The following is a 22,222-nucleotide window of genomic DNA, read 5'->3' as shown; positions in this document are numbered from 1 at the left end:
CCATAAACGTAAGTAGAAAATACGTAAGGATAAGAACCACGTTTGTTTTTTGAAAAAACAAACGTAAAACTATAACTGCATTCTTTGTTATAGATATGTTTCTGTTAATTTGAACAATTTCTAATGATTAGCAATAGGAGCACACAGAAAAACATATATATATCACATTTTAATTACTTTATTGGATTCGCCTGCTTTGAGAACTCAGTATTTTAAAAAACATTAAGCTTTTTTTTTTAATTTGCTTAATGTTTACATATCTTTTTAATTCTTTACCATCCCCTGCAGAGGGTGCTATTAACACCTACATACCTCAGGTCTATCAGTGTGTCGGTTCAAATAAATTCTTTTAGACCACCACTTTAAAGACTTTACACCATCCTTAAATCTCTTACATGGTGTAAATGGTATTTTATTGCGAGATTATCAGTTACAATAGTTGATTTTTACCTATCCTTAGCATAGCTAACGTTGCCTCATTTGGGTTAAAATGCAAGCATGGCATTTCTGAACTTGCATCTCTGGTCACCTATTGGTCATCTTTGGTAAACATTTTCAAAGCAAGATTGAGGAAAAAGTTGAGAAAAAAGCTACAAAGTGAAGTACCACAGCTGAATTGTACAGCAAAGCCTTAGGTAAATGTTTCTGTAAATGTCTACATTCTGTACTCGATGAATACAAATGAACTACAACAATTGTAAACATTTTGCTGCTGTTATGTTTGCATTCCAATGTTCTAATTGTTGAAAAATATGTGTTCTATATCCAGTTCTATCGCTGTTATTGCACCTTTTGCATTTTAACTACTTTTATGAAAAATAATAATAAATAAATGTTGATTAAAGCTTTATTTTGGTAAGTATCAGTATATGTGGGTGCTCAGTGCTGTGGTCACAGGTGCGCTGTTTATCTAAAATCTCTTTGCTAACAGCCCCTACCTCTACCCTCAGCCCTCATCCTCTAAATGAGCCCGTCCAATCACAGCGCAGAACCAACCCACTAATTCCCCATGCACAGCTCTAATTGGCTGATACCCAAATCAATTTCCCCTGCAATTGGCAATAAAACGGCTACTTGTTGGAACGTCTGCCCTCCCACTGATTTATGTCTGCGAGCACACACACACACGGGCTACATTTAAACCTAGGACCGACTGATGCTGATGCTTATCCCGATGCTAGTGCAGGTGTAAACGCAGAAGCAACACTAACAGCAACCAAACAGAGCAGCATCATGAGCATGAGCTACGCGTCTGCGGCGCCCACGCAGAGGTCCACGTCTTTTTTCATAGAAGACATCCTACTGCACAAACCTAAGCCCCTCAGAGAGACCATGCCCTCACCCTTCTGCAGCTCCCTGACCTCCAGGATGCCCATCCTGGAGTACGGATACCCGCTGATGCCGACCCCCATCCTGGCTCCACATCCGCACCACCCTCTACACAAACCGGAGCATCAATACTTCTTCACTTCTGGTAAGTGTCAAAGTCAGGGGACAATTCAGATACAAATGTTTATATGTGGACAAGAAAAAGTAAATAAATAACACAAATGCCTTACTGTATTTTACAGAGAGTCTAAACTCTCTTAAAGATTAAAAATAAATGCGAGTTTTGTAAAAAAAAATGTATAACATTTTTTGTTAAATTATATATATATATATTCTGCGTCAAATGTTTTGTTTATTGCTGCGTCTTGTTATTCTTGTGGTTTTTAAGTATAGTGTTTACAAAATATGTCAATAGAATAATTGATATATATTAATAATAATCGAAAGTAGAGTTAAAGACAGTGGAGTGATTGTTTTATCATTAATAACACCTGCCTTTCTTCCATATGCAGGGATGCAGATGCCGGCCTTGTTCCAGCACCATGCAGAGTTGCCTGGGAAGCACTGTCGGCGCAGGAAGGCCAGGACGGTCTTCTCCGACTCTCAGCTGTCCGGCCTGGAGAAAAGGTTCGAAATCCAGAGGTACCTGTCCACGCCAGAGAGAGTGGAGCTGGCCACGGCCCTCAGCCTGTCTGAGACACAGGTAAATGAAATTAAAAGATGCTTAAAACACGTCACATACAAATGATAAATTATGTTTGATCCACCTCGGGTGCCGTAATAGTCTATACAAGAGCGCAGTCAAAAATTGTTGGACAGTCAAATTATTTTATTTCTTACAAATTATAATGACTGAATTAAAATTTATTGTTCAACTGGTCGTTACAGCTTTGAAAATGTGCTAAATGTGCTAAATGTTTAAAATGATAATGTCCTTCAAATATTTTGCTTTTATCCACATTCTCATTGTAAAAATTGAATGGCAGAATTAAGTAATTACGTTTAATGCTATTGACATGAAAACATTCGTCTTCGTCTATTAAATTTTTTTTATTTACTCTGTATTTGCTCTGCTCTCCCTACACCAGCCGAAGCAGAATTATTAGAGCAAATATCCCAACTAATCTAGTTTTTTGGCCACTGGTGTAGTACAGCATAAAATACTTTTTCATACATCGTTGACAAAATATTTATTGTTAAATCACTGGTAATTCCATATACAAATTCCAAAGTCTATTGAAATTGAGAAAAAAACGTTTTTATGAAATTGGGTTGAAAGTTGAAAAAAAAGTGTTAATGTTGAATAATGTTGTTGTTAATATCCTTACAGCCGCGCGAAACATGTTAAAGTGAAAAAAATAAATGTAGTATAGAGAATGAAAGAAATTCAAAATAAAATCTTAATTTTCGAGTTAATATGTAAGAGAAATAAAGGAAGATTCTCATAATTTTTTTAACTTATTTTCACTTTGTGTACATCGATGACTCAAGGATATTTTTTACAATAATAAAGGATACTAAATACTTCCATTTTCCATTTATCGACCCGTCCGTCCACCCAATTAACCCAAATTTAATAAACAATATATTTATTTAATCTATGATAATTATATTTTTCCTGTCAGTCGTGAGTTTCACTGATACACCCGTCCTCTCTCCAGGTAAAGACGTGGTTCCAGAACCGCCGCATGAAGCACAAGAAACAGCTGCGGAAATCGCAGGACGAGCGCAAAGCTCCGGGGGAGATGGAGCGCACGGCGGACAACTGCAGCGAGAGGGACGGGACGGACAGGAGCGCACAGGAGGAGCTCAAACACGGCATGGAGCCGGACTCGTACGTGCTGGAGGAGAACGACGACGAGGAAGAGGACGAGGACGATGTGGACATCGAGGACGACGTGTGCTCTCCGGACCATCTACTATAGTAGGCTGCAGTTTGTTTCCACTAACAAGCAGGCAGCGGTAGATGCACTGTAAATGCACTGTAAATATGTCACATGAAATATACTGTTTAAACGGCGGAGGAGGAAGTCTATATTTATTCAACCATGCAACTGATTTTTTTAATTAACAATGTCCTTCAATAACGTCTTTCCACATGCCTCTAATGCAATGTCAAATTATTATTATTATTATTATTATTATTATTATTATTATGGGCTAAATCCCACTCCAACAGCTCTTTACTGTTGTGTAAAATATATATAACTGCACTTATATGTTCTATAAAATCTCCATTTCCATGCAACCTATTCAGCAGCCTACTCGTTTTTTTCCCCTTCGATTTAAAACGCGGTACTAAATGTCATAATACTGGATACTGTCGTCACTAAGAGCCGTTTATTTGAACACATGTACATAAAAAACTTTAAAAAAAAACAAGTTTGTTTACTTTTTTTCCTTAGAAATGTTAACTGCGTTAACTCTAAGATATGGTTAACAATTCGAATTAATGTTTACAGGTTTTGAATTAACTAATGCGGTGATAAATGCAAGAGAGGAAATTGTATCTTGTTGTAGTCACATTTATTTGATAATATAAAAATAAACAGCCGTTCAATAACTAAATATTTGTTCCAATATGCATATTCGTGAATATCCATTGTGTCGTAAAAGCATTTCGTCGGTGCTGAAATAATAAATAATAAAATTCATATACATATGACAGCTAAGGTAAGGCAGGTTAGGGATGGAGAAGTAAAAACTATTTGGGAATGTGATAAAGAATAATTTTAGGGACAAATGAAAACTTGAAAAAGAACACGTGGAAACATAATAATAAATGGGATATAAAATGGTTGATTTAAGAGATATAGAAAGACCTGTATGTGGAGACTATCCGATGTGACGACGGCAGGAGGGAGCATCGACAGAGGGAGGATAGTGCAGTCGCTCATTAGGGCCTTGGAGTAAAGTCTCACTCCTGGAGGAAAATATATATAGCTATATGAAAAAAATGATGCTCTCTTTTCTTTTGTCAAATTACTTGATACACATTTTTTAAATTAGGTGTGTTAACAATAATGGATTTATGTACTTTAAAATGTTAACTTGTCTAGAAATTTGATTGCAACATTTTACAGGTTACCTTAGAATAAAAATCTTTTTCTTTTTTCTAGTCAAGACACATGTGAGAAAAGTGAAAAGAAGCAATGTTATTCTACAATTTTTCACTATTAATAGTAAGTTAAAGTTAAACCAACAAATACAGAGGGGAGAAAAAGAAAATCTTAAATCATTACACAAAACAACAACTCAACAATGATTTCCCTTCAAATGTCTTCAGCTGCCTCCCAAACCTACAGTCTTTTCTTTAAAAACAAATTCATCCCCTCTTCAATTTGTGATTGTGATGAACAGGCAGCTGGCAGAAAGTGAAAAGAACAGACCATGCAGAAGGTGATCAATTAAAAGATTAAGCGTTTTGCAACACATGGGTGCATCTGCATTTGAGCCCTAATAGCAGGGCCATCAGCTCATTTTCAGGAAGCTTGCCGTCTAGTGAAAGCGCCCTTCTCACATCAAAGCGCCTACGTCTGCCTTAGCTTCCCAGTGAGCAGAAAGGGATGCTAATTTGGCCTCCTTCATGTATGATGGTGAAAGACTCCTTCAATTAACTGGATTTCAATGGCAAAAAAGTAGGTAGGTGGGACCAAAAAAAAAAAAGGATGCAAAGGGACTCAGTCCGGGTAGGCAATGGTTCTCATTAAATTAAAAAGGGCTTTGTCATTTGTTTCCGAGCCACACATCTGAGGACTTAACACTAAAAACACTGAGCTTCAAAGAGTCCATGATGGGTTAAATAGAGACCATAATCTAATTAAAATATTGCACAGAGGTAAATAGTGCTTTGATAATGATCTAAGAGTTCAATTAGTAAAATGAGCATCTTGAGAGGGTTATGTGTTAGGGAGGAGCTGCTACTCACATCATGACTAAAGGACATAAGACAACAGCACTAATGAAAAGAGCGAACAATCAGAGCGCAGAGGCGACTCACATTAGTACAGGTAAAGCAGCAACATGCTTTAAAAAAAGACAACTTCATAAAAATGTTAAGAGCATGGGTATTTGCTATATTTGTAATTACAGTGTGAGTATATTTAATGCATTGGATGATTTATGGTTATTAGTGACGTGAACCTGATATTTGTCCCTCTAGAAAAGCTAACAAAGTAGAGGATCTGTCTTCTTTTTTTTTTTATTTATTTTATTACTTTTTCGTACAGTCTTTGTACTTTGCGCAGTAGTGGGTTGAAACCTACAATAAAGCACTTTTTCTTCTTATACATGCTCTGCAACATTTGTTAATATTTAAAGGGAACCAAGTTTCTTTTACAGACTACAGCAGCAGTTAGAGATTAGTCAGTAATATGCTCCCTTGTGTATTCTTTTAATTTACCTGCAACTAAAAGTATGCCTTTATTGTTTTTCCAACTTATATCTTGCCTGAAATGATAACATCCAAATATCTAATAATAAATTTCCTTAGGAAATCTCTGGTCAGTTTATAGATGTGTGTATTCATAATAATGAGCTTTTTTGCATTTTCTTCCCAAAAAATCCAACGCCACGAGTTTGAATGAATGAGAAAGACTTATCAAGATGTGACAAACGTGCAGTATTGCAATAAATTAAAGGACTGATACTTAAGTGTCCATTGAACTGCACTTTGCCTTAGAAAGTATATTTTTTAAAACATGCAACTGCTCTTTTTTCTTCTTCATGCCGTTTTCTAAGGAGTTCCATTCTGGTAAGCTCAGAAACATCCAGGCCTTGAAGGTGAGGAGCAAACTTGGAGATACTTTCACTGTGTTGTTCCTGACTTTGCTTTGATTGAGAACGTGCACGGGGCTTGGCTATGGTCTTGGCATATTCTAAAGCCTATGGGTAACAGAGGGAAAGACACGAGTATGTTATTTCACAGAATTCTATACCATTCTATATTACCAAAATAATCATAACAATAATAATAATAACAATAATAATAATAATGTTTTTTATGAGACCTTATGTTCTACCATAGTCATAAGCAACATCACTGTTTCTTTTAATATTTGTATTATATTTAATATTTTATCTCCTCACACCTTCATCCTGGGAACTTTCTTGTCATTGCCTTCTGGGTCCTTTGCTGGTAGAAAGGGAATCCTACTTAGGTGTTTGTTCATGTTGCGGATCACGTTTGAATACATCCTCTGTCGTCTCATTTTCTCAGCCTGACGATGGTGAAAGAGTGAGAGAGGTAGTGAGGGAGGGGACAAAAGCTGATTATAAATGGAGGTTTAATTAACTGAGCCATTTCTCCTTTAAGGCTCTTCTCTTTGTGTCTACTCTCAGCAAAACCTCTCCACATGGCTAAACAAAACCAAACACAGGCAGCCATTCAGAGGGCCTATCAACGTTTAGACATATCATTCACTAATAGGCTGAGACCCTGAGATACACAGGTTTCGAGCTGTAGTGCAAATTGTCCAAACAGACTCACTTTGTACTAGTGCAGATTAACAAAAGGTATATCAAAGCACAAAGAGCACTTAACTCCTTAGGGGTAGTCTCATTTGCTTTGTTCATGTTGTTTTATTTGTGGAACCATGGGGCTGGGGGCTTGATGAACTCAGACAACAAGAATGGGCTCAGTGGATCCACTGAAAGTGCTGTCAAACAACTGTTCTACACATAGCCCAGAGGAGATGGAGTGTGAACTAGTTTCTTTATAGATACTGAGTCATAAAGCCTGATTGATGAGGCCAATTTAATGGTTGAAAAAGAGGATATGCAGCAATTGGTGTTTACTGTTTACAAACATAAACGTCCCTACAATGGCCTACAACATGTACAGTAATGAGTAGCTATTGTATAAAATATTTGTTTCATATGATTGTAATCCTCACATATTGCACAAAAAACATATATAATTTCTGGAGACGAGCAGGATCCTATCCTATTAATATTATATTTATAATAATATATATTATAAATCCTATTAATAAGAACTTACTTTGTATTCAATGGCATTGTGGTCAAGATGAAAGCTTCGTAAGTTTGAATCTGCCTTCTGTTGCTTGAGGGCCTCCTAGATATAAACACAGTTGGACATAATGATTAGGTCAAATCATGTAAGATATCAAGAAACATTTTGTGTATTGTAGATGTAAAGAAAGTATTTATTAACAACAATAAAGAATACATAAGCATCTTAAAATAGTTGATCTGGCAGCGTTAATCAGAGGCTTACTACACTACAGATATCTAAAAGACCATATGCATCTCACCATCACATGGTGTCTTCATAACTGCAATATTTACTCTTTACAGGATTACGTTACAAGAGAAAAGAAAAATCCCATGACAACAATCTGGTCCAACGGGGCACAGTAACCGTACTGTTTTGACTCAGTATTTCTGGTGTCCTTGACACTGAGAAGCCACATTTTCTTTCATGCGTAGCAGCAAACATCATTTTGGTGGTTTCATGATTTTGGTAATAATAGTGACGTTTGAAGAACAAGGTTGGTCTACACTTACAAGACCAATAAAGTGAACAGACCTTTTGATACGAGCGCCCAACAGGATGTATTTGAAGAAGAAAAAACTTTTGCATCCCTGTATTACAATTTGGACACAAAAATGTACTAAAAAGCACAACACGACTATGACTGTTCGCCAAACTCTGCTGTGAACAGCCGTCACTCAGAGAGTCCACTGCATCTTCATTGCAGCTAGCAAACACATTTTAGATGCATTACTGCCACCTATCAGGCTAGAATGTGTGCATCTGTGTTAGTGCTGTGCCAGAAATTAGACAGATGAGAATGTTGCAGACGAGCATACCCGTCAGAGTAGAATGGACATTACACTAAGTACATGTTTCTGTTGAAGTATGCAATGGTGTATTTTTCTTTCTAAAGGGAAGAAAAATATAATCACAAAAATCATTTTATTTGATGGTGTAATTCTGTTCTTAGGGATGTCCATGGCAAGCTAATGTTAGAAAATAACAAAATCTGATACTGGAATGGTCATACTTTGCAGGTGGTAATGCTGGATTGCATGTGTGTATGAGACAGGGAATCTATGCGTATGTGGCTGTGTAAAAACCTCAAGCTGTCGCAGACAAAAGAGGAGTTAATCATTCCAGATTGCACTGGATCCTTTTCGGAAGGAGGATTGCAGTTTGACTTAACCGCAGCCGGTGGACACAACAGGGTACCTTTCTTTTAAACCCCCAACTCAAACCACTAAGTCACGCTCATCTGCTTTCATGCCCAGCTGCTGCAGACAGAGTGCTTTACAAATTGAGCCTGTAATCTTGTCAGACATGATGGCTAACATGGTGGGAGCGATACGAGGTCAGACAGTGCTGGGGATGCAGGCACCACAGGAGAACCATGCGAAGGCTCCAGCGATTCATTCCTTTCCTGCATCCACCCCAATGCAACTGGTAAAAATGTTCACATTGCGTGATTTACATGTTAACAAAATGTAGTGCTGCCAAGCTTAACGCCAGTGCAAAGTGTTTTCCTTTTGAATGCACTGTATTCAAATATTTAAATGTAATAGTTTTATTTATTTAGACAAAAAGTCGAGGGAAACCCTTTTTTGAGCATGTCCTCAGTCTGGTAGGGCGCTAATTTACTTAATACCAACAGCCATAATAAGACCTTTAAATGCATTGTCATTGCAACTTAATCAATGTTCGAAAATATTATTACTCCCACAATGCTTCAGTATTCCTAATTGTCACAACACTCTATTTTCAGGAGAAATTCTAGATACAAGTGTGAACACAGCATCAGTTTTACATGTCAAACAACATCATTATTACTGGATATTGGATTGTTACTGTAAACTGCCTTTATTATGGCAGCCCTGCACCCCCACAGACATCTTTCGAATCATCTTAGCTTCTAACACGTCTTTAAATGGCTTCTCAGAGACAGCAGCATTGTATTTAAGGCAGTCCTACAGTGCTACAGCAATTAGGTGTATCTTGGCACAGCCAGACAATTAAACTCATATTCTATGCTCTCTGTCTCTAGAACACTCCTGCTGGATTAAGCAGTCCCTACATGATCGCATCTGAGGGGATTATCTGGGACTTCAAAGGGGCATTTGTTTGTGTAACCTCTCATGTATGTGGGGATTAAGGTGTAATGCCACTCAAGTGAAGAATGTATGTGTCACTTGGTTAGGTCAAACTGCCTGAAATATGAACAGATGTGCTTTTTTTATTTGATGGTCAATTCTTATAATGAGCCTCTCTTTTCTTTTTGTTATATATCCAGACTACAAGATTTTCATTGAAAGTTTCGGTTTAACTATCTATTGTTTTTGTTAAAACAAAAAAGTTCTTTATTTTTATATTTCAAAAAAATTCAGAGGGTTATAAAAAATGAAAGTTTTACCCCTATCTTGTATTGTACTTCAATGAGACCCCAACCTACCTTAGCTTTCAGTTCTTTCTCTTTATCCATCCTAAACAGGTAGCTCTCACATTCACTGTTATCACCGAGGTTGGCTGTGTTCAGACTCTGACCAAAGCTCAGCTTGGAGTCTGCTGTCAGTAGCTTTCCTATGGGTGGAAGAACAGGGTAGGAGCGGTTCTGTGATGAAGCACCAGTATTGGGAGTGTCAGGCAGACTTAGCGGAAAATGCTCAGTTTGCAGGTCTTTCACTTGGGATAATGGCCACGGTAATGAATTAAATCTGAAATGGAAAAACAAATAAAGTTAATTATGTATTCATAATTGTATTAGTAATTAATACAGGCGGAAAAAAGTCATGTTTTTCTACACCTAAGTTTTAATATATGCATCAAACCACAAAATAAAAATTCATTCAGTCATTTCAGTTAATGAAGCAAATATAAGTGGCAACCTTAAAGTTTGTTCATGGTGACTCTCTTTATTTTGTTGGTAAAGCTGCATATTCATCCCTTCTGGAGAAATGTGCGACAATTTTCCAGGAATCGATCTCTGTGGATACTCAGATGCTGGACTCAGCTGAGTATGACCATGAAGAGAAGCCAAGCCAAGGATGGCATCCTGGTCCTTCTGCTGGAACAGGGGCAGGAGTTGGGATGATGTGTCCAGACTGATGTTGACATTGATGGTGGTGGGTAAAGACTTTGAGGAAGTTGTCTTTGATGGTTTTCGATGAGTTGCAGCAGCTGGCCGCGGTAATGAAGAGCCACGTTTAACTTGAGCTAAAGGGGGCTGCTGCTGTTCTCCTGGGTTATGATCTTCTTTAAGCTTGGCTTCCTGCGTCTTGGTCACCCTGAAGTCCTGAAGTGGACAGGGAACATGTTTTCTCAACAAAACAATACTTATTAAACAATGTTTATTCCTGCCTGGAGAAGTTGGTAAATGTTATTCAGAGTGGATTTGTTGAGGTATTCATACTTAGTCTGCATTTACATAGAGTTGGCAGTGCTCTGTGTGCCCAATGGAGCCAAAATCCATGAGAAAGGCAGGCCTGTGCTCAGTTAAAAAAAAAACAAAAAAACATTGCTGCCTATGACTCCACCACTCTGTGTTAATGCAAACCAAGACAAACAACCTTTTATTTCTACTATATCTGGTACAGGTTTAAAAATAAATTATGAAGTATTACTGTAATACTGTATTATAATCTGGAGCCCAACAGAACACTAACTTTATATCTGTGCATTTTTGATTAGCATACACCCTAAATGAGATGCATGATAATTTACCAGGCTTTAGAGCCAGTGCTTTTCTTTGCATGAATGTGTGTGTGTCTCATGCATATAACTGTTGTCAAGTCAAGTATTAAACACCGTGGTTAACTATAAACTATTGCCTCTCTGATAACATTTTCCAGGTTGATCAGGAAAAATGAATTGGTGATGCCAAGCATGACATAGCAACAGCAATTCCCTTTGAATATTATAAAGTGCATGTATCATGGTAGTTTGTTGAGATGCAAATGAAAAAGTGCTTTATCTATAACAGGTATACCTGCATTTTCTGCTCAGACTCAGCATTGTCTTTTTGGTTTTGTTTTGGTGTGGTGTCCTCCAAAGATTCTTGCTCCTGCACAGCACAAAGGGAAAGTCATACATGAAAGCATAGCTTTGTGTGAATACAGGTGTGAATGTAATAATTCTCTTGGTTATTTTTTAAACACAACACCCCTCCTCCCAATGCTAGAGATGCTACATGCCCAGTTTTAACAGCTCAGGGTGACACTATTGTTTTATATTAAGCTACTTTTTTAAGCCTGATTGTTGGTCGAAGGTTGGTTATTAACCAAACTTTGATGATGTCGTGCAACGGTAATATATCACAGGTTTTAAAACAAGGACAACACATTTACAAACTGTACAAATACAGTTTTACATTCACAAATGTGAATGTAAAACATACCAAATGTGTATTACATGACAAATTACTAATTTTCTTACAATAATCTGAATTTCTGACAACCAAAATAAGCTTATCCAAGTAATCATACATAATAATAATCATAATCATAATTGTTATTACTTATATTATTTATATTTTTTTCAGTTACAATATATAACAATGAATACATATATCTATTGAGCCACAAATGTCTCATTGATGGAGATGGTGTTTGACCATTTTTCTCTGAACACCACATTAAAAAATGGCAGACAAACATTAAGACATTTCTTAGCTTTTATAGTGAACTCGAGCAGAGCAGTTATCTGAAGTTCAGGAACAAGTGTCAATGATTACTACATGTCCTCTACATGTGTACACACTGAGAGGCACACAAACATGTGCACCTCACACCCATACCCACACTCCCCTGCCATAGCCTTTTGTCACCCATTATAAAAATTCCAATCAGTTGGAGCAAATGATCCATCCTGTATTGCATGTTGAGCATGGTAAGCTGTGTAATATCTTTTCTACTAAATTGGTCCCATAATTGCTTCTCTGTGAGACGATGTCACAACAAAGTCTGGCAATTGCGGCTCGCTGTATTACCTTCTGTACCCGGGAAACATCTGCTTTTTCGCAATGATGACTTCAAAGGTTCTGTGGATCTTGAATTGCATTTAGCTGCTATTGTGGCCAGCCCAGGTAATCTTGATTAGGTGTTTAGACTGAGGCAGGGTATACAGTGGCAAAGAGCTCCCCAGAGCTTTGGTCTAAAGCTATTAAAAGATTGTACATTATGTTCCCCTGGCTTTGAAGTAAGGGCCCACAAGAGGAGAAGGGACTCTGAGGGCTGAGTGCAATAGCACAAGATTGATCTGCTACTCCTGTCTTTATCAAAGGAGGCCTCAGCCCCAATGAAGCCAAACGCTGTTGTGGCCACTCTGCCACTTGGTCGGGCCAAACATTTGCTGCATTAGAAAAGTGTGTACATTTAATAACACGTCTAATTGTAACAAGCTGCCCTCTGATGGCTATTCTGTCCAAAAGACCAAATGGGCCACTTAATTTTTAAAGAGTTAAGTCCCAACTGGTTTGTCTGGGTTTACAGTGATCTACACCAGTGGTCCCCAATCACTGGCACCAGCCCGTGGGTCAATTGGGACCGGGCCAGAGACAAAGTTTTATTTATTATCTGATTGTAAACAATGTTTTATTTTGAAAAATTACTTCTCCACTCTCCACTGCATCTGTCTATGACTCACACTTTATACCTGTCAAGATGCTTGCCACGGTCAAGTCTTACCTACATCTGCTACCTTCTTAAAGAGTCTGCTCTGGCCGGTAACACATAATATAGTACCACTAATTTGAACCCCAAAGCTAGTAAAATGAACAAAAAAACAAATGTCTTTTAAAGACATTAAAAGACAGGTGCAATGTTACGAGGATGCTGCTAATAAAGTGGCTTAACGTTTAAATATCAGTTTCTATAATGGTCATATCATTTTATTTACATGTAATTATCCGCTACACCTTCAAGACCGGTCCGTGAAAAAATTGTCAAATATTTAATCGGTCTATGGCACAAAAAAGGTTGGTGACCGCTGATCAACACAACTGATGCCATTTGCAGATGGGGTGTTGCTGTCACTTGCCACTGGTGCACAATTGACACAAATGGTTGAAGGAAACGGAAGCATTTGAGGAAATGTTTTTATCCTCATACTAATGTAGATACTGATACCAGAAACAGATTCCCCTGGTCTAGAATCAAGTTAAAACCCATGGTCACAGTCTCTTTTATTTAAACTTTTAAATTGTTTGTAAAAACAACAGTTTTTTTTTTTATTGTAAAGAGAAAATAAAAAGAGAAAAGACTCACAGGCCACAGATTCTTATAACTAGGACGCAGCAGACTAAACTGTTTGAGCCTACTGCTTATTTCTTTGAAGTCTATTCTTAAGTGAGTTACCTAGATACACAGCTATGTCACCTAAACCAGTGAACTTACTCAATGTGGCACCTCATATATTGTCTGTTTATTTGCCCCACTGTAGAACTGTAGACTGCAGAGCTTCATTTTCACAACAGCACATCCCTAAGGTATTGTGTACTGTGGTTGATCCCTAACAAGAGTGCATATAAAAAGGCCATATTTCATTTCTCCTCCGAGAGTCAGGGTCATTACAGTGAGACATTTTGTGTAAATGCGGTTTAGAAATTATCCCTGCCCACTCCTGACAAGCTCTGTTGATACATTACCCTGTTGCCGTAGCACATCCATTTCACAGATTAATTCTGCAACGAAAAAAGAAAACATGCAAATTTGTGCTGTCTTTTATGCCCTGTGTTCCTCATTAAGTTAGAATCGTCTTTGGGGAACCAGAGCAATGGGAAACTAACAAGCAAATTCAGAGGGAAAATGACAAAACACAAGGGTTCAGGAGAGATAAAGGCTCCGGCTCTGTTTACCATTGCACAAAGCTAACGGCTCTTGACTATGTAAATGGTAATGATATGAGACATTGTGGAGGGCCGGGGCTCAGATGGGTGAACAAGGTTGGGGGTATTATAGCCAACAAACAATCTTGTGGCCCAACAAATGGGGAATGCGGGCCATCCTGACCAATTATGCCACTGTGCCAGGTGCAGAGACGTCTAAGAGCCTTTTGGTAACCGTGCGTCTCTGATGTTCCCGTTGTACACATCAAGCCATAATAAGCACTGCGTAGCCAGACTTGGCTCTTTTCATATGGTGCAGGAGAAGGCAGATGAAAACAGAGCTGCTCCTTTTACAAATTAATTCTCCAGACTGGGTGGGTAGCACACTTCATGGAAAATGTTTTTGTTGAAATACGGGGAAGTGTACGTAGATACAAAAAATATTATTTCTTAAGTGTAGACCATATGCTGATGCATGCGCAATAAAACCAGTAATTAAAATAGTGAATATTAAACATTAAAATATTAAAATTAAATATAAAACTGAACAATGGTAAAGATATCTACACATAATCTTCTCTTTATACCTCATTTATTGCCTACAACTGAAATCACTTCCCAATAAAAATAATAGAAATAAGAAACTATGATTCCAAGTTGCCAGTGAACAGAGGTTCCAGAAAACAGCGTATATTTTTCTCAAGACTCTCCCATGTCAAATCTGTACCTAATCCTTCTTAAAGTCCAACAATAGCAGGCCTGTCCAATATTTATTATCAATACTAGTGCAGCTCCTGCTGTCCGTTTTTGTTACTGCAATCTGCTTCACAGAACTGCCTTCTTTAGAGTGACTACAGGCATTGTCTTGACAGATGACTATAGGGACACATCATTTTGTCGCGTGAAGGTTGATGAGTAGAATGATTAAAAAAAAAACCCACATACCTCAGTGGTGTCATCTGGAATTTTTTTAAGTACGTGTTTTCGTACATAAGAGCCACGCTTGGGTAATGTGCGCCCCAGGGTTTTTTTGTTGCGATCCACTATGTGTCGAGTCTGTGTCAGCTGCTTCTTGTTTGAACCCTTGGGAATGATCACTAGTGATGGGCCAGTTTCCTGGGCAGCTCTTCCTCCTGGGTACGATGGATCTTTCTGATTGTCTGCAGCATGTGCCTCTTCTGAAGTTACTGAAGATTTACTAATATTTCCCTCGGAATTGTCTTGTAAAGCATAGCTGTCGTTGTGGGGAGACACACAGCTAGCTTGATATTCACCTGGGTGGAGGTGATATGGCTGGTTGGCGTTATCAACTCCCACCTGTGGGGTCTCCACATCAGCTGGACTGGTGACGACGATATAACGATAGCCTCCTTTTATTTCCACTTCCTCAGTGATGTTTTCTTTAGAGACTTCTTCAAAAGATATTTGTGAACTATCAGCAGAGTTGTCATTTTTCTTTAGGTTGTTCCTCGAGCCATCACACTGAGCAGAGTTGTCATCAGTAAATAGCCCACTGTTAGGAAAAAAAAGATCGATATCAATTGTTTAATTTAACAACAAGACATGTATTCAAAATAAGTTAATCATGTGTTTGGGGATATTTCATTAACGTGGAATATTAACAAAGAAAACACATTCATGGGTGTCTTATATATCAAATTGGTCAAATAAATAGCGTTAAAGTGATATTAAGCAAAATATAACAGTGATTTTGTCTAGTTATTGATCATAAACAATGCACTGCAAGTCCAAGGAGAACTTTAAAAAAAATCTTACTTCCTAGAGAATTTCCTTTTATACTTTGTAGAAATGTTTTTGTAGTATTTAAACCTTCACTTATCTGGCTTAACAAAATAAACCTTCATGTCCTAACCCAATTCCATGTGCTAAACATGCATTTTACTGTATTATAGGCTTTATATGTACCTGGAATACATTCCAAAAAAGTTGATGATGATGATGCTTATTATTATGAGTGGTAATATTTTGTTTTACAATTGATTTTGGATTGTTTCGTCGTACAATTTGATGCAGCGCTCCACATCAGAGCGGGACCTTCTATGTAGTGGGTGAGGATCCTTACTATAAGACAGCACAAAATTGATGTAACTTTCCTTTTCCTACAGAGGTCTCACTACAAATGTATGTTTACAAAACCAGAGAGGGAAAAAAATAACCATGTTGAAGGAGTTAAACTAAGCACTTAAATATTGGTCAGTTTTAGACTTCCTTTTGCAAAGTAATTGTTACAGACACCTGAATACTCTTTTAGTCCTGCTGTGAGAGGTCAAAGGAACAAGAGGCATTACTCCATTATTAGAATGATGCCCTCAAACAAGGTACAAGGCCCCATCACAGACTTCTGAAATTGAAACAGATGAGGGGGATTATGAGCCTGCATTTACTGATAATTTTCGTATTTTCACCTCCAGGCTCACTAATGAGGGCTACTAGCAGGGGAATGGCTCACAAACGGCAATTTTCAGCTTATGAAATGGCCTGAAAATTGCAGGCTGAAATGCTCTTTATGATGGTGATGAAAAGATCTCATTAAAATAAATAGCAGAGAGCCTCTTTGTTGTGCTTACTGGGAGGACGATGGGAGTCTAATTCTCCTGCTGTGATGTTGTGCATCGGGGATGGGTGGGTAGGTGGGTGGGGGTTAGGTGTAGGCCCTTCACTTCAGTGGGGCCAAAAGGGTAAATAAAGGATGTCTCTGACTCAAACAAGTTGGAGAATGTGTTATAGACTACACGCATCTATACTGTAGGTGTGACGTTCAAAAACAAACACACCCCAGCTTTTTTTTATTTTTTATTTTTTACCAACGTTACACACAACTGAATACAAAAGCCAGTGAAATGCAACCAAGAACAACGAATAAGAAAGAATGATCGTACAGACTAGACTCAAACACACATTTACAATTTTGTGTTATGAAACGTGTAAAATATAGCTAGTGGAGAAGAATAGAGTTACCTAAATACGAATCTTCTGCTTCAATGAAGAATGCCCATTGGGTTTGTAAACTATGCAGTACATTGTGTGAAAATGCTTACCTGCTTTGAGGAGGGAGTAAAGAGGACTATGAGAACATGATAATGGGGATGGGATTGTGTCCACTACCTCAGTGCTATTAAATAGAGTCTTTTGTGAGGAAATGTCATGTTCATTTTCCTCTGAAACAATGTGGTTGGGAGAAGCACACCCACACTTGGTGGACATCAATCTCTACAGGTTAATGATGTGAACATGGAGAATGCCCTTATTCTGTTTTTCAGGGAGATGACTATCAGGGAGGGTCTGATGGAAGGAGAGGAGACGGCACTACGCATCGATGACATTGCAGAAACAGATGAGTTGTTGTCCTCACCACACAAGCCTCCCACTGCTCCACTCCCTCAGAGGAGTAAAAAAAGGAAATCTACTTCACCGTCACAATAATCTCTGTTAATAGACCACGAGTGACCACTTATTATGATCCCATCCAAACAAAACAAAAATCTAATTTTCCTCAAATGAAAGCCATCACTCTGAAAACCACTGAATTAGGCCATTCTCTCTGTGGTCCACGCTCCAGTGTCTGCATCTGATTATACATCCGACACAGTTGTATTGTTTAAGGATGAATAAGGCTTTTTATCTTTTGTAATCCATGAGCTGTTTGAAAGTGAAAGGTTTTATTTGCTGTAGTTTCCTGATCGTTGTACTCCATTTAAACACGCCTATTATCTGCTTAATTTAAATAAGTTTGCTACACACAGTGACATCAGGGTGAACACCTTACCTTGTATTAGATTATTACTGCCAGATGGGCAAAACACAGCTGTGTTTAATACCGACAGCCAACACAGTTAAACGTGGTTTTAATTACAAAATGACATATAATTACATTTAATATGACGTTAACCAATGGAAAAACAGGTATAAGCTGTGTATGGCATTTAAAGCACTAACGTCATTTACTGCCATCTAGTGGACTGTTGTAAAAAAACAAATGAAGACAATTGTTGAAAGGCTATTCTTATGTTCTATCAAATGTCAAATAAAACAAGTTCATATGAGTTGTGTAGGTGGGAGAAATATCTTGTGTAAAGTTCGTTAAGGGTACTTTTAGAACATTTCTATTTTGTTGATAATATCTTATGGCCAACTCGTGTATGTCTGGGCTTAACTTAGAATATACTTTGACTTCTTTGTCAAGTTTCTTACAAAGCTGACTTTTTTTAATAACATAACTGTAAGAATTATAATATATAATTCTATTTGTTAACCGTTAGTTAACCACTGATATTTTTGAACAGCTATCCTACAGCTACTATATATGTCTACTTATTTAACTTATTTATTACATTTTTACTTTTACTTCTACTTTTTACTTTTTTGCTATATCTTCTGATACCACACAAGTATCAGGTCAGATTTTTTTTACCTATTGTGGACATTGATTTCTTTATTGGTCAACCACTAGCTAGACTCTGCTGACCTCTAGCGAGCTAGTTTTAAATTAATTTTACTCAACTAAATTTAATTGTTTAACCTCTTTTTATTAAAATATAATTATCTATGTCTGGTGTTGCGCTAAATTTAGTTAACTTTGATTTATTTAATAAAAAATTGTTTCTATATGGTTTGAAATTTGTATTTGTTAGTGACATTTGTGATATATTTTACTGTATTCAAGTTTTATTTATTGTCCTTATGGCTAATGTTTTAACTGCTTGGTGAATGTAATAATGTTTTCCTAAATTTCTGTATTATCGTGAATAGGTATTTGAGAATTCATGTTTTTGAATCAATTTTCCATCCATTTTTTGACTTGCCAGAGGTGTGAGACTCAAAAGAATTGTACTGTCAAATCTGAAGTGATGAAAAATGAATATTGACCACATAGGGATATCCAGATGTTTGCAGCTGAGACCTAATGTTTGGATTAATCCTGGTTCTAGTACTAATGTAAAGTTCTAAAGTTTCAATTCACAGCCTGGTTTTCTTAAATTATGTAATTATAGCAGTCTGACCAAAACTGATGAATATTGCTGAACAATGTTATTGGATTGCAGTTAGGCATAAACAAGACACATTTAAAGGTTGTTACACACCTCCTTTCTTTCTCAACCATTTGTCTATTTAAATATTCAATCTGTGATGGACGGCACTACCTTTGTGTACGGGGATCAGATGATTCATCTAGGCTGTCGTAAACGAGATTCTCTTCCTCAAAGTCATCCTCTCCATTTCCTTGATGTAAACTCCCAGTACATTCGTTCTCAGCATGTGTGTGTTCATCGTGATCATGTTGTCCAGGACATGATTGTAGCTTCTGTTGATAGGCTTTCTCCTGGGCCAGACTTTCTGTGTCAGACTCCACAGACTCCCACTGTTTGGTTCCATTCTTTCGCTCAGTCTCTAAATCTGGACACGTCTGTCCATCGCCTTCCCCCATGGTCGGGCTACATCAAACATGCATGGAGATCTGATTACCTGTGTTGATAATATAATGAAATTATAATTTCGATGTAAAAAACAGACATCAAATTTATTTTAGTCTTCCATCTTTTACAGCAGTCGGAATCCATTACGCCTTTGACTAGATTCCTTTTAGAACTATAACCCTAAAAAAAAAAAACAAAGCAAGAGGAACGCCATATTAACGATGGATAAAAGCAACATGGTCCATGACAAGTCATCATCCACACTGTTGTTTTCCATTTGTTATGATTACTTCAAAACTTCCTGGGTTGTTATGAGTCAATTCTGAAAAATGGGTCCTCAAAGACATCAGTGCTATAGTAATCAAAATGTTTAATGTTTAATGTTTGTGTTATCTGCCTTTGATCTCTGTGAGGATACAAACATTAAATTTATTGAGATAAAAGGTACAAAATTAAAATTAAGCAGTGTCATAACTAACTCCTTAAATTGATTTTACAACTGAAAATAGGTCTGCAATGATTGCAAACCTGATTGTGATTATGTTTAATCTGTGTTTGTGAAAATACAATACAGTTTGTGTTCAGTTTTCTTTAGAGTTAGGTAGGCCAAAACAATTTAAATGTTGCACTTCAGAATTGTTTCTTAACATGCAGAAGAACATGTTGAACTGATGAATTCTGCTACAGTGAAAAGCAAATTATGTCAATGCATTTTAAATGCAATGTGTTGTCGAGCTTCTTGACGTCATTACTCATTCTACATACAATATTTACTTCTCTAAAACAGTTTGAGTGCAAATACGTCGAGAAAAACTTGAGATAATTTATGTTTCCAAGGTACGTACATAAATCAAACTATATAAATAAACAATTAAGATTACGCTGATCTCTAAAATCACATAATGCTTGAATATATTCAAGAAAAATACAAATAGCTAAACAAATGTCGTTTACCCCTAAATAACTGTAAACATATGTATAATTTTATTTATTGATATAAATATCTCAAACAATATAAAATCGTGTTCTTCTTCCGTCCATAATCCCTGCATTATGTCTATAATTCCAACTAATTATAACAAGCGATGGTAATTTGACCCGTTTTAAAGACATCATCACCTTTTTACCCTTATATGCTTAAAAGAAAAAAGAAAAGATAATTACTCTTATCTTAATAAAGAAAAGTGGGGTTCAGTTCAAAGACTTACCTTGTGTTTTTCTGTTTACAGTGCGCATCTTTGCAACCATAGAAACGTGACGCACATATAAAAACTAGGGTAGCTGGACAGGAAGATATGAGGTATTGACCGTTATGATCAGCCTAAGGTCAAACCAAAGAATTGACCATATTTCTAACGGTTCGAACAAGTTTATCACTCTATTCAACGTGTCGTTATGAGCTTCCCGGGTAAGCTGCATAAACTAAAGGTGGTCCAAAACGACTGAACGTCATGAAGTGCTGTCAAGGAAGCCTTGTTTTCTTTTTTAACTCAGCCAAATTTCTTTAGTTTCTTTATTTCCCATCTAAAAAAGTGGATTAAGACTTTTCAAATCGGTGCACTGCTGCTTTCTGAACGCGGACGTAGTTTCAAGGAGAAAATGATTTGGTTTGTTTGGGAACAGATTCTGGCAATACACTTGTGCGCTGATGGAAAATGTCTCTGTCACGTGACAACTCTCGCGAGAAGATGGTGGAATACTACCGGTCTATGTCTTTGAGAGAATATCTCTGTCACGTGACAACTCTCGCGATAAGATGGTGGAATACTACCTGTCTATATGTCATTGTTGCTTCTAAGTGCTGGAACTCAGGACGTTACATTGAAACACTTTATAATGGTACCACCTCAATCATGTGGTGTTTATATTACAATCAAACATTGCATGTTTAGCATTTATACCTAGAGACCGATATAATTCTCATCGTCTTAAAGTAACAAGCCTCAGCAAAGCAGCCATTTTAAGAAAATTCAATTATAACCACAAAATAACACTAAGTACATTCACTTCCATAGTCCTGACTTACGCAAGTTAAGCTTATGTTTTCAATAGCTTCTAAATTTGTATTTGTTTTGTATTTTAACCAACCTTAACAAGAATAGTTAAGAATCAACTGCCTTTTTGTCCACCACAAAAAAACGTAACTTAGATTTGATCAAGCATGTAAAAATTTTACTCTGCTCAGTTCATTGAATGCCAGTCGTAAACTATGTATCTACGTTATTTGATGTTCTTTAGTCTATGTAAAAACTCAGTAAGGGTCAAATTACTGTATTTAGGTTTAAGACCCGACCATGAGTCACAAAATAAAATCTCAAAATCCAAAACCTCGGTTATTGTCACGAGTGTGTATTTTTAATTTAATTCATTCTCCCTTGGCAAATTGCTATTATCAATCCATACTTTGTAGATGAAGAGATCCAGAAGGGGGCAGTAGTGCAACTTGTGAGCTACAAAGATGGTCGAATGCCCAAAACGGGAGATGCAGTATTAACACGGTATAAATAAAATGCATGACCCGCAGCCTTCTGGAAATTTTAAGTTACAAGACTACGTATTTTTAAATAAATTAATATGCCAGCAGACCTGCAATGAAATAGGAGTAAAGATTTGGCACATAATGTATAATTTCAATAAAATTAC

At 37.1% G+C, this 22,222-nt stretch overlaps 2 protein-coding genes across 2 annotated transcripts; one reads left to right on the top strand and one right to left on the bottom strand.

Annotated features, from left to right (window-relative positions):
* The first annotated feature begins 70 nt into the window (after window positions 1-70).
* On the top strand, window positions 71-3,420 carry bsx (brain-specific homeobox). Its single transcript, XM_008332618.3, has 3 exons — window positions 71-1,474; window positions 1,842-2,032; window positions 2,991-3,420. The coding sequence occupies exons 1-3, from the start codon at window positions 1,105-1,107 to the stop codon at window positions 3,252-3,254; spliced, it is 825 nt and encodes a 274-aa protein (XP_008330840.2). The 5' UTR covers window positions 71-1,104; the 3' UTR covers window positions 3,255-3,420.
* Window positions 3,421-5,504: 2,084 nt separating this feature from the next.
* On the bottom strand, window positions 5,505-22,175 carry jhy (junctional cadherin complex regulator). Its single transcript, XM_008332617.3, has 9 exons — window positions 20,788-22,175; window positions 19,307-19,628; window positions 15,090-15,657; window positions 11,310-11,384; window positions 10,210-10,616; window positions 9,777-10,038; window positions 7,331-7,405; window positions 6,420-6,548; window positions 5,505-6,213 (listed from the first exon to the last, which is right to left on the bottom strand). The coding sequence occupies exons 2-9, from the start codon at window positions 19,588-19,590 to the stop codon at window positions 6,007-6,009; spliced, it is 2,007 nt and encodes a 668-aa protein (XP_008330839.1). The 5' UTR covers window positions 19,591-19,628; window positions 20,788-22,175; the 3' UTR covers window positions 5,505-6,006.
* Between the last annotated feature and the right edge of the window lie 47 nt (window positions 22,176-22,222).

Source organism: Cynoglossus semilaevis, chromosome 19, assembly GCF_000523025.1.
Source record: "Cynoglossus semilaevis isolate Cse_v1.0 chromosome 19, Cse_v1.0, whole genome shotgun sequence".
Classification (NCBI taxonomy): domain Eukaryota; kingdom Metazoa; phylum Chordata; class Actinopteri; order Pleuronectiformes; family Cynoglossidae; genus Cynoglossus; species Cynoglossus semilaevis.
This window is presented reverse-complemented; position numbering and strand designations above follow the sequence as displayed.

What these genes read in the sequence shown, in the direction of transcription:
- bsx (XM_008332618.3), top strand. Translation starts at nt 1,105, where the DNA reads ATGTCTGCGAGCACACACACACACGGGCTACATTTAAACCTAGGACCG. An exon ending in TCAATACTTCTTCACTTCTG is followed by an intron (nt 1,475 to 1,841) that starts GTAAGTGTCAAA and finishes TTCCATATGCAG; the next exon opens with GGATGCAGATGCCGGCCTTG. An exon ending in TCAGCCTGTCTGAGACACAG is followed by an intron (nt 2,033 to 2,990) that starts GTAAATGAAATT and finishes TCCTCTCTCCAG; the next exon opens with GTAAAGACGTGGTTCCAGAA.
- jhy (XM_008332617.3), bottom strand. Translation starts at nt 19,590, where the DNA reads ATGGGGGAAGGCGATGGACAGACGTGTCCAGATTTAGAGACTGAGCGA. An exon ending in AGTCTGAGCAGAAAATGCAG is followed by an intron (nt 10,617 to 11,309) that starts GTATACCTGTTA and finishes TGTCCACTTCAG; the next exon opens with GACTTCAGGGTGACCAAGAC. An exon ending in CACCATGAACAAACTTTAAG is followed by an intron (nt 10,039 to 10,209) that starts GTTGCCACTTAT and finishes TTTCCATTTCAG; the next exon opens with ATTTAATTCATTACCGTGGC.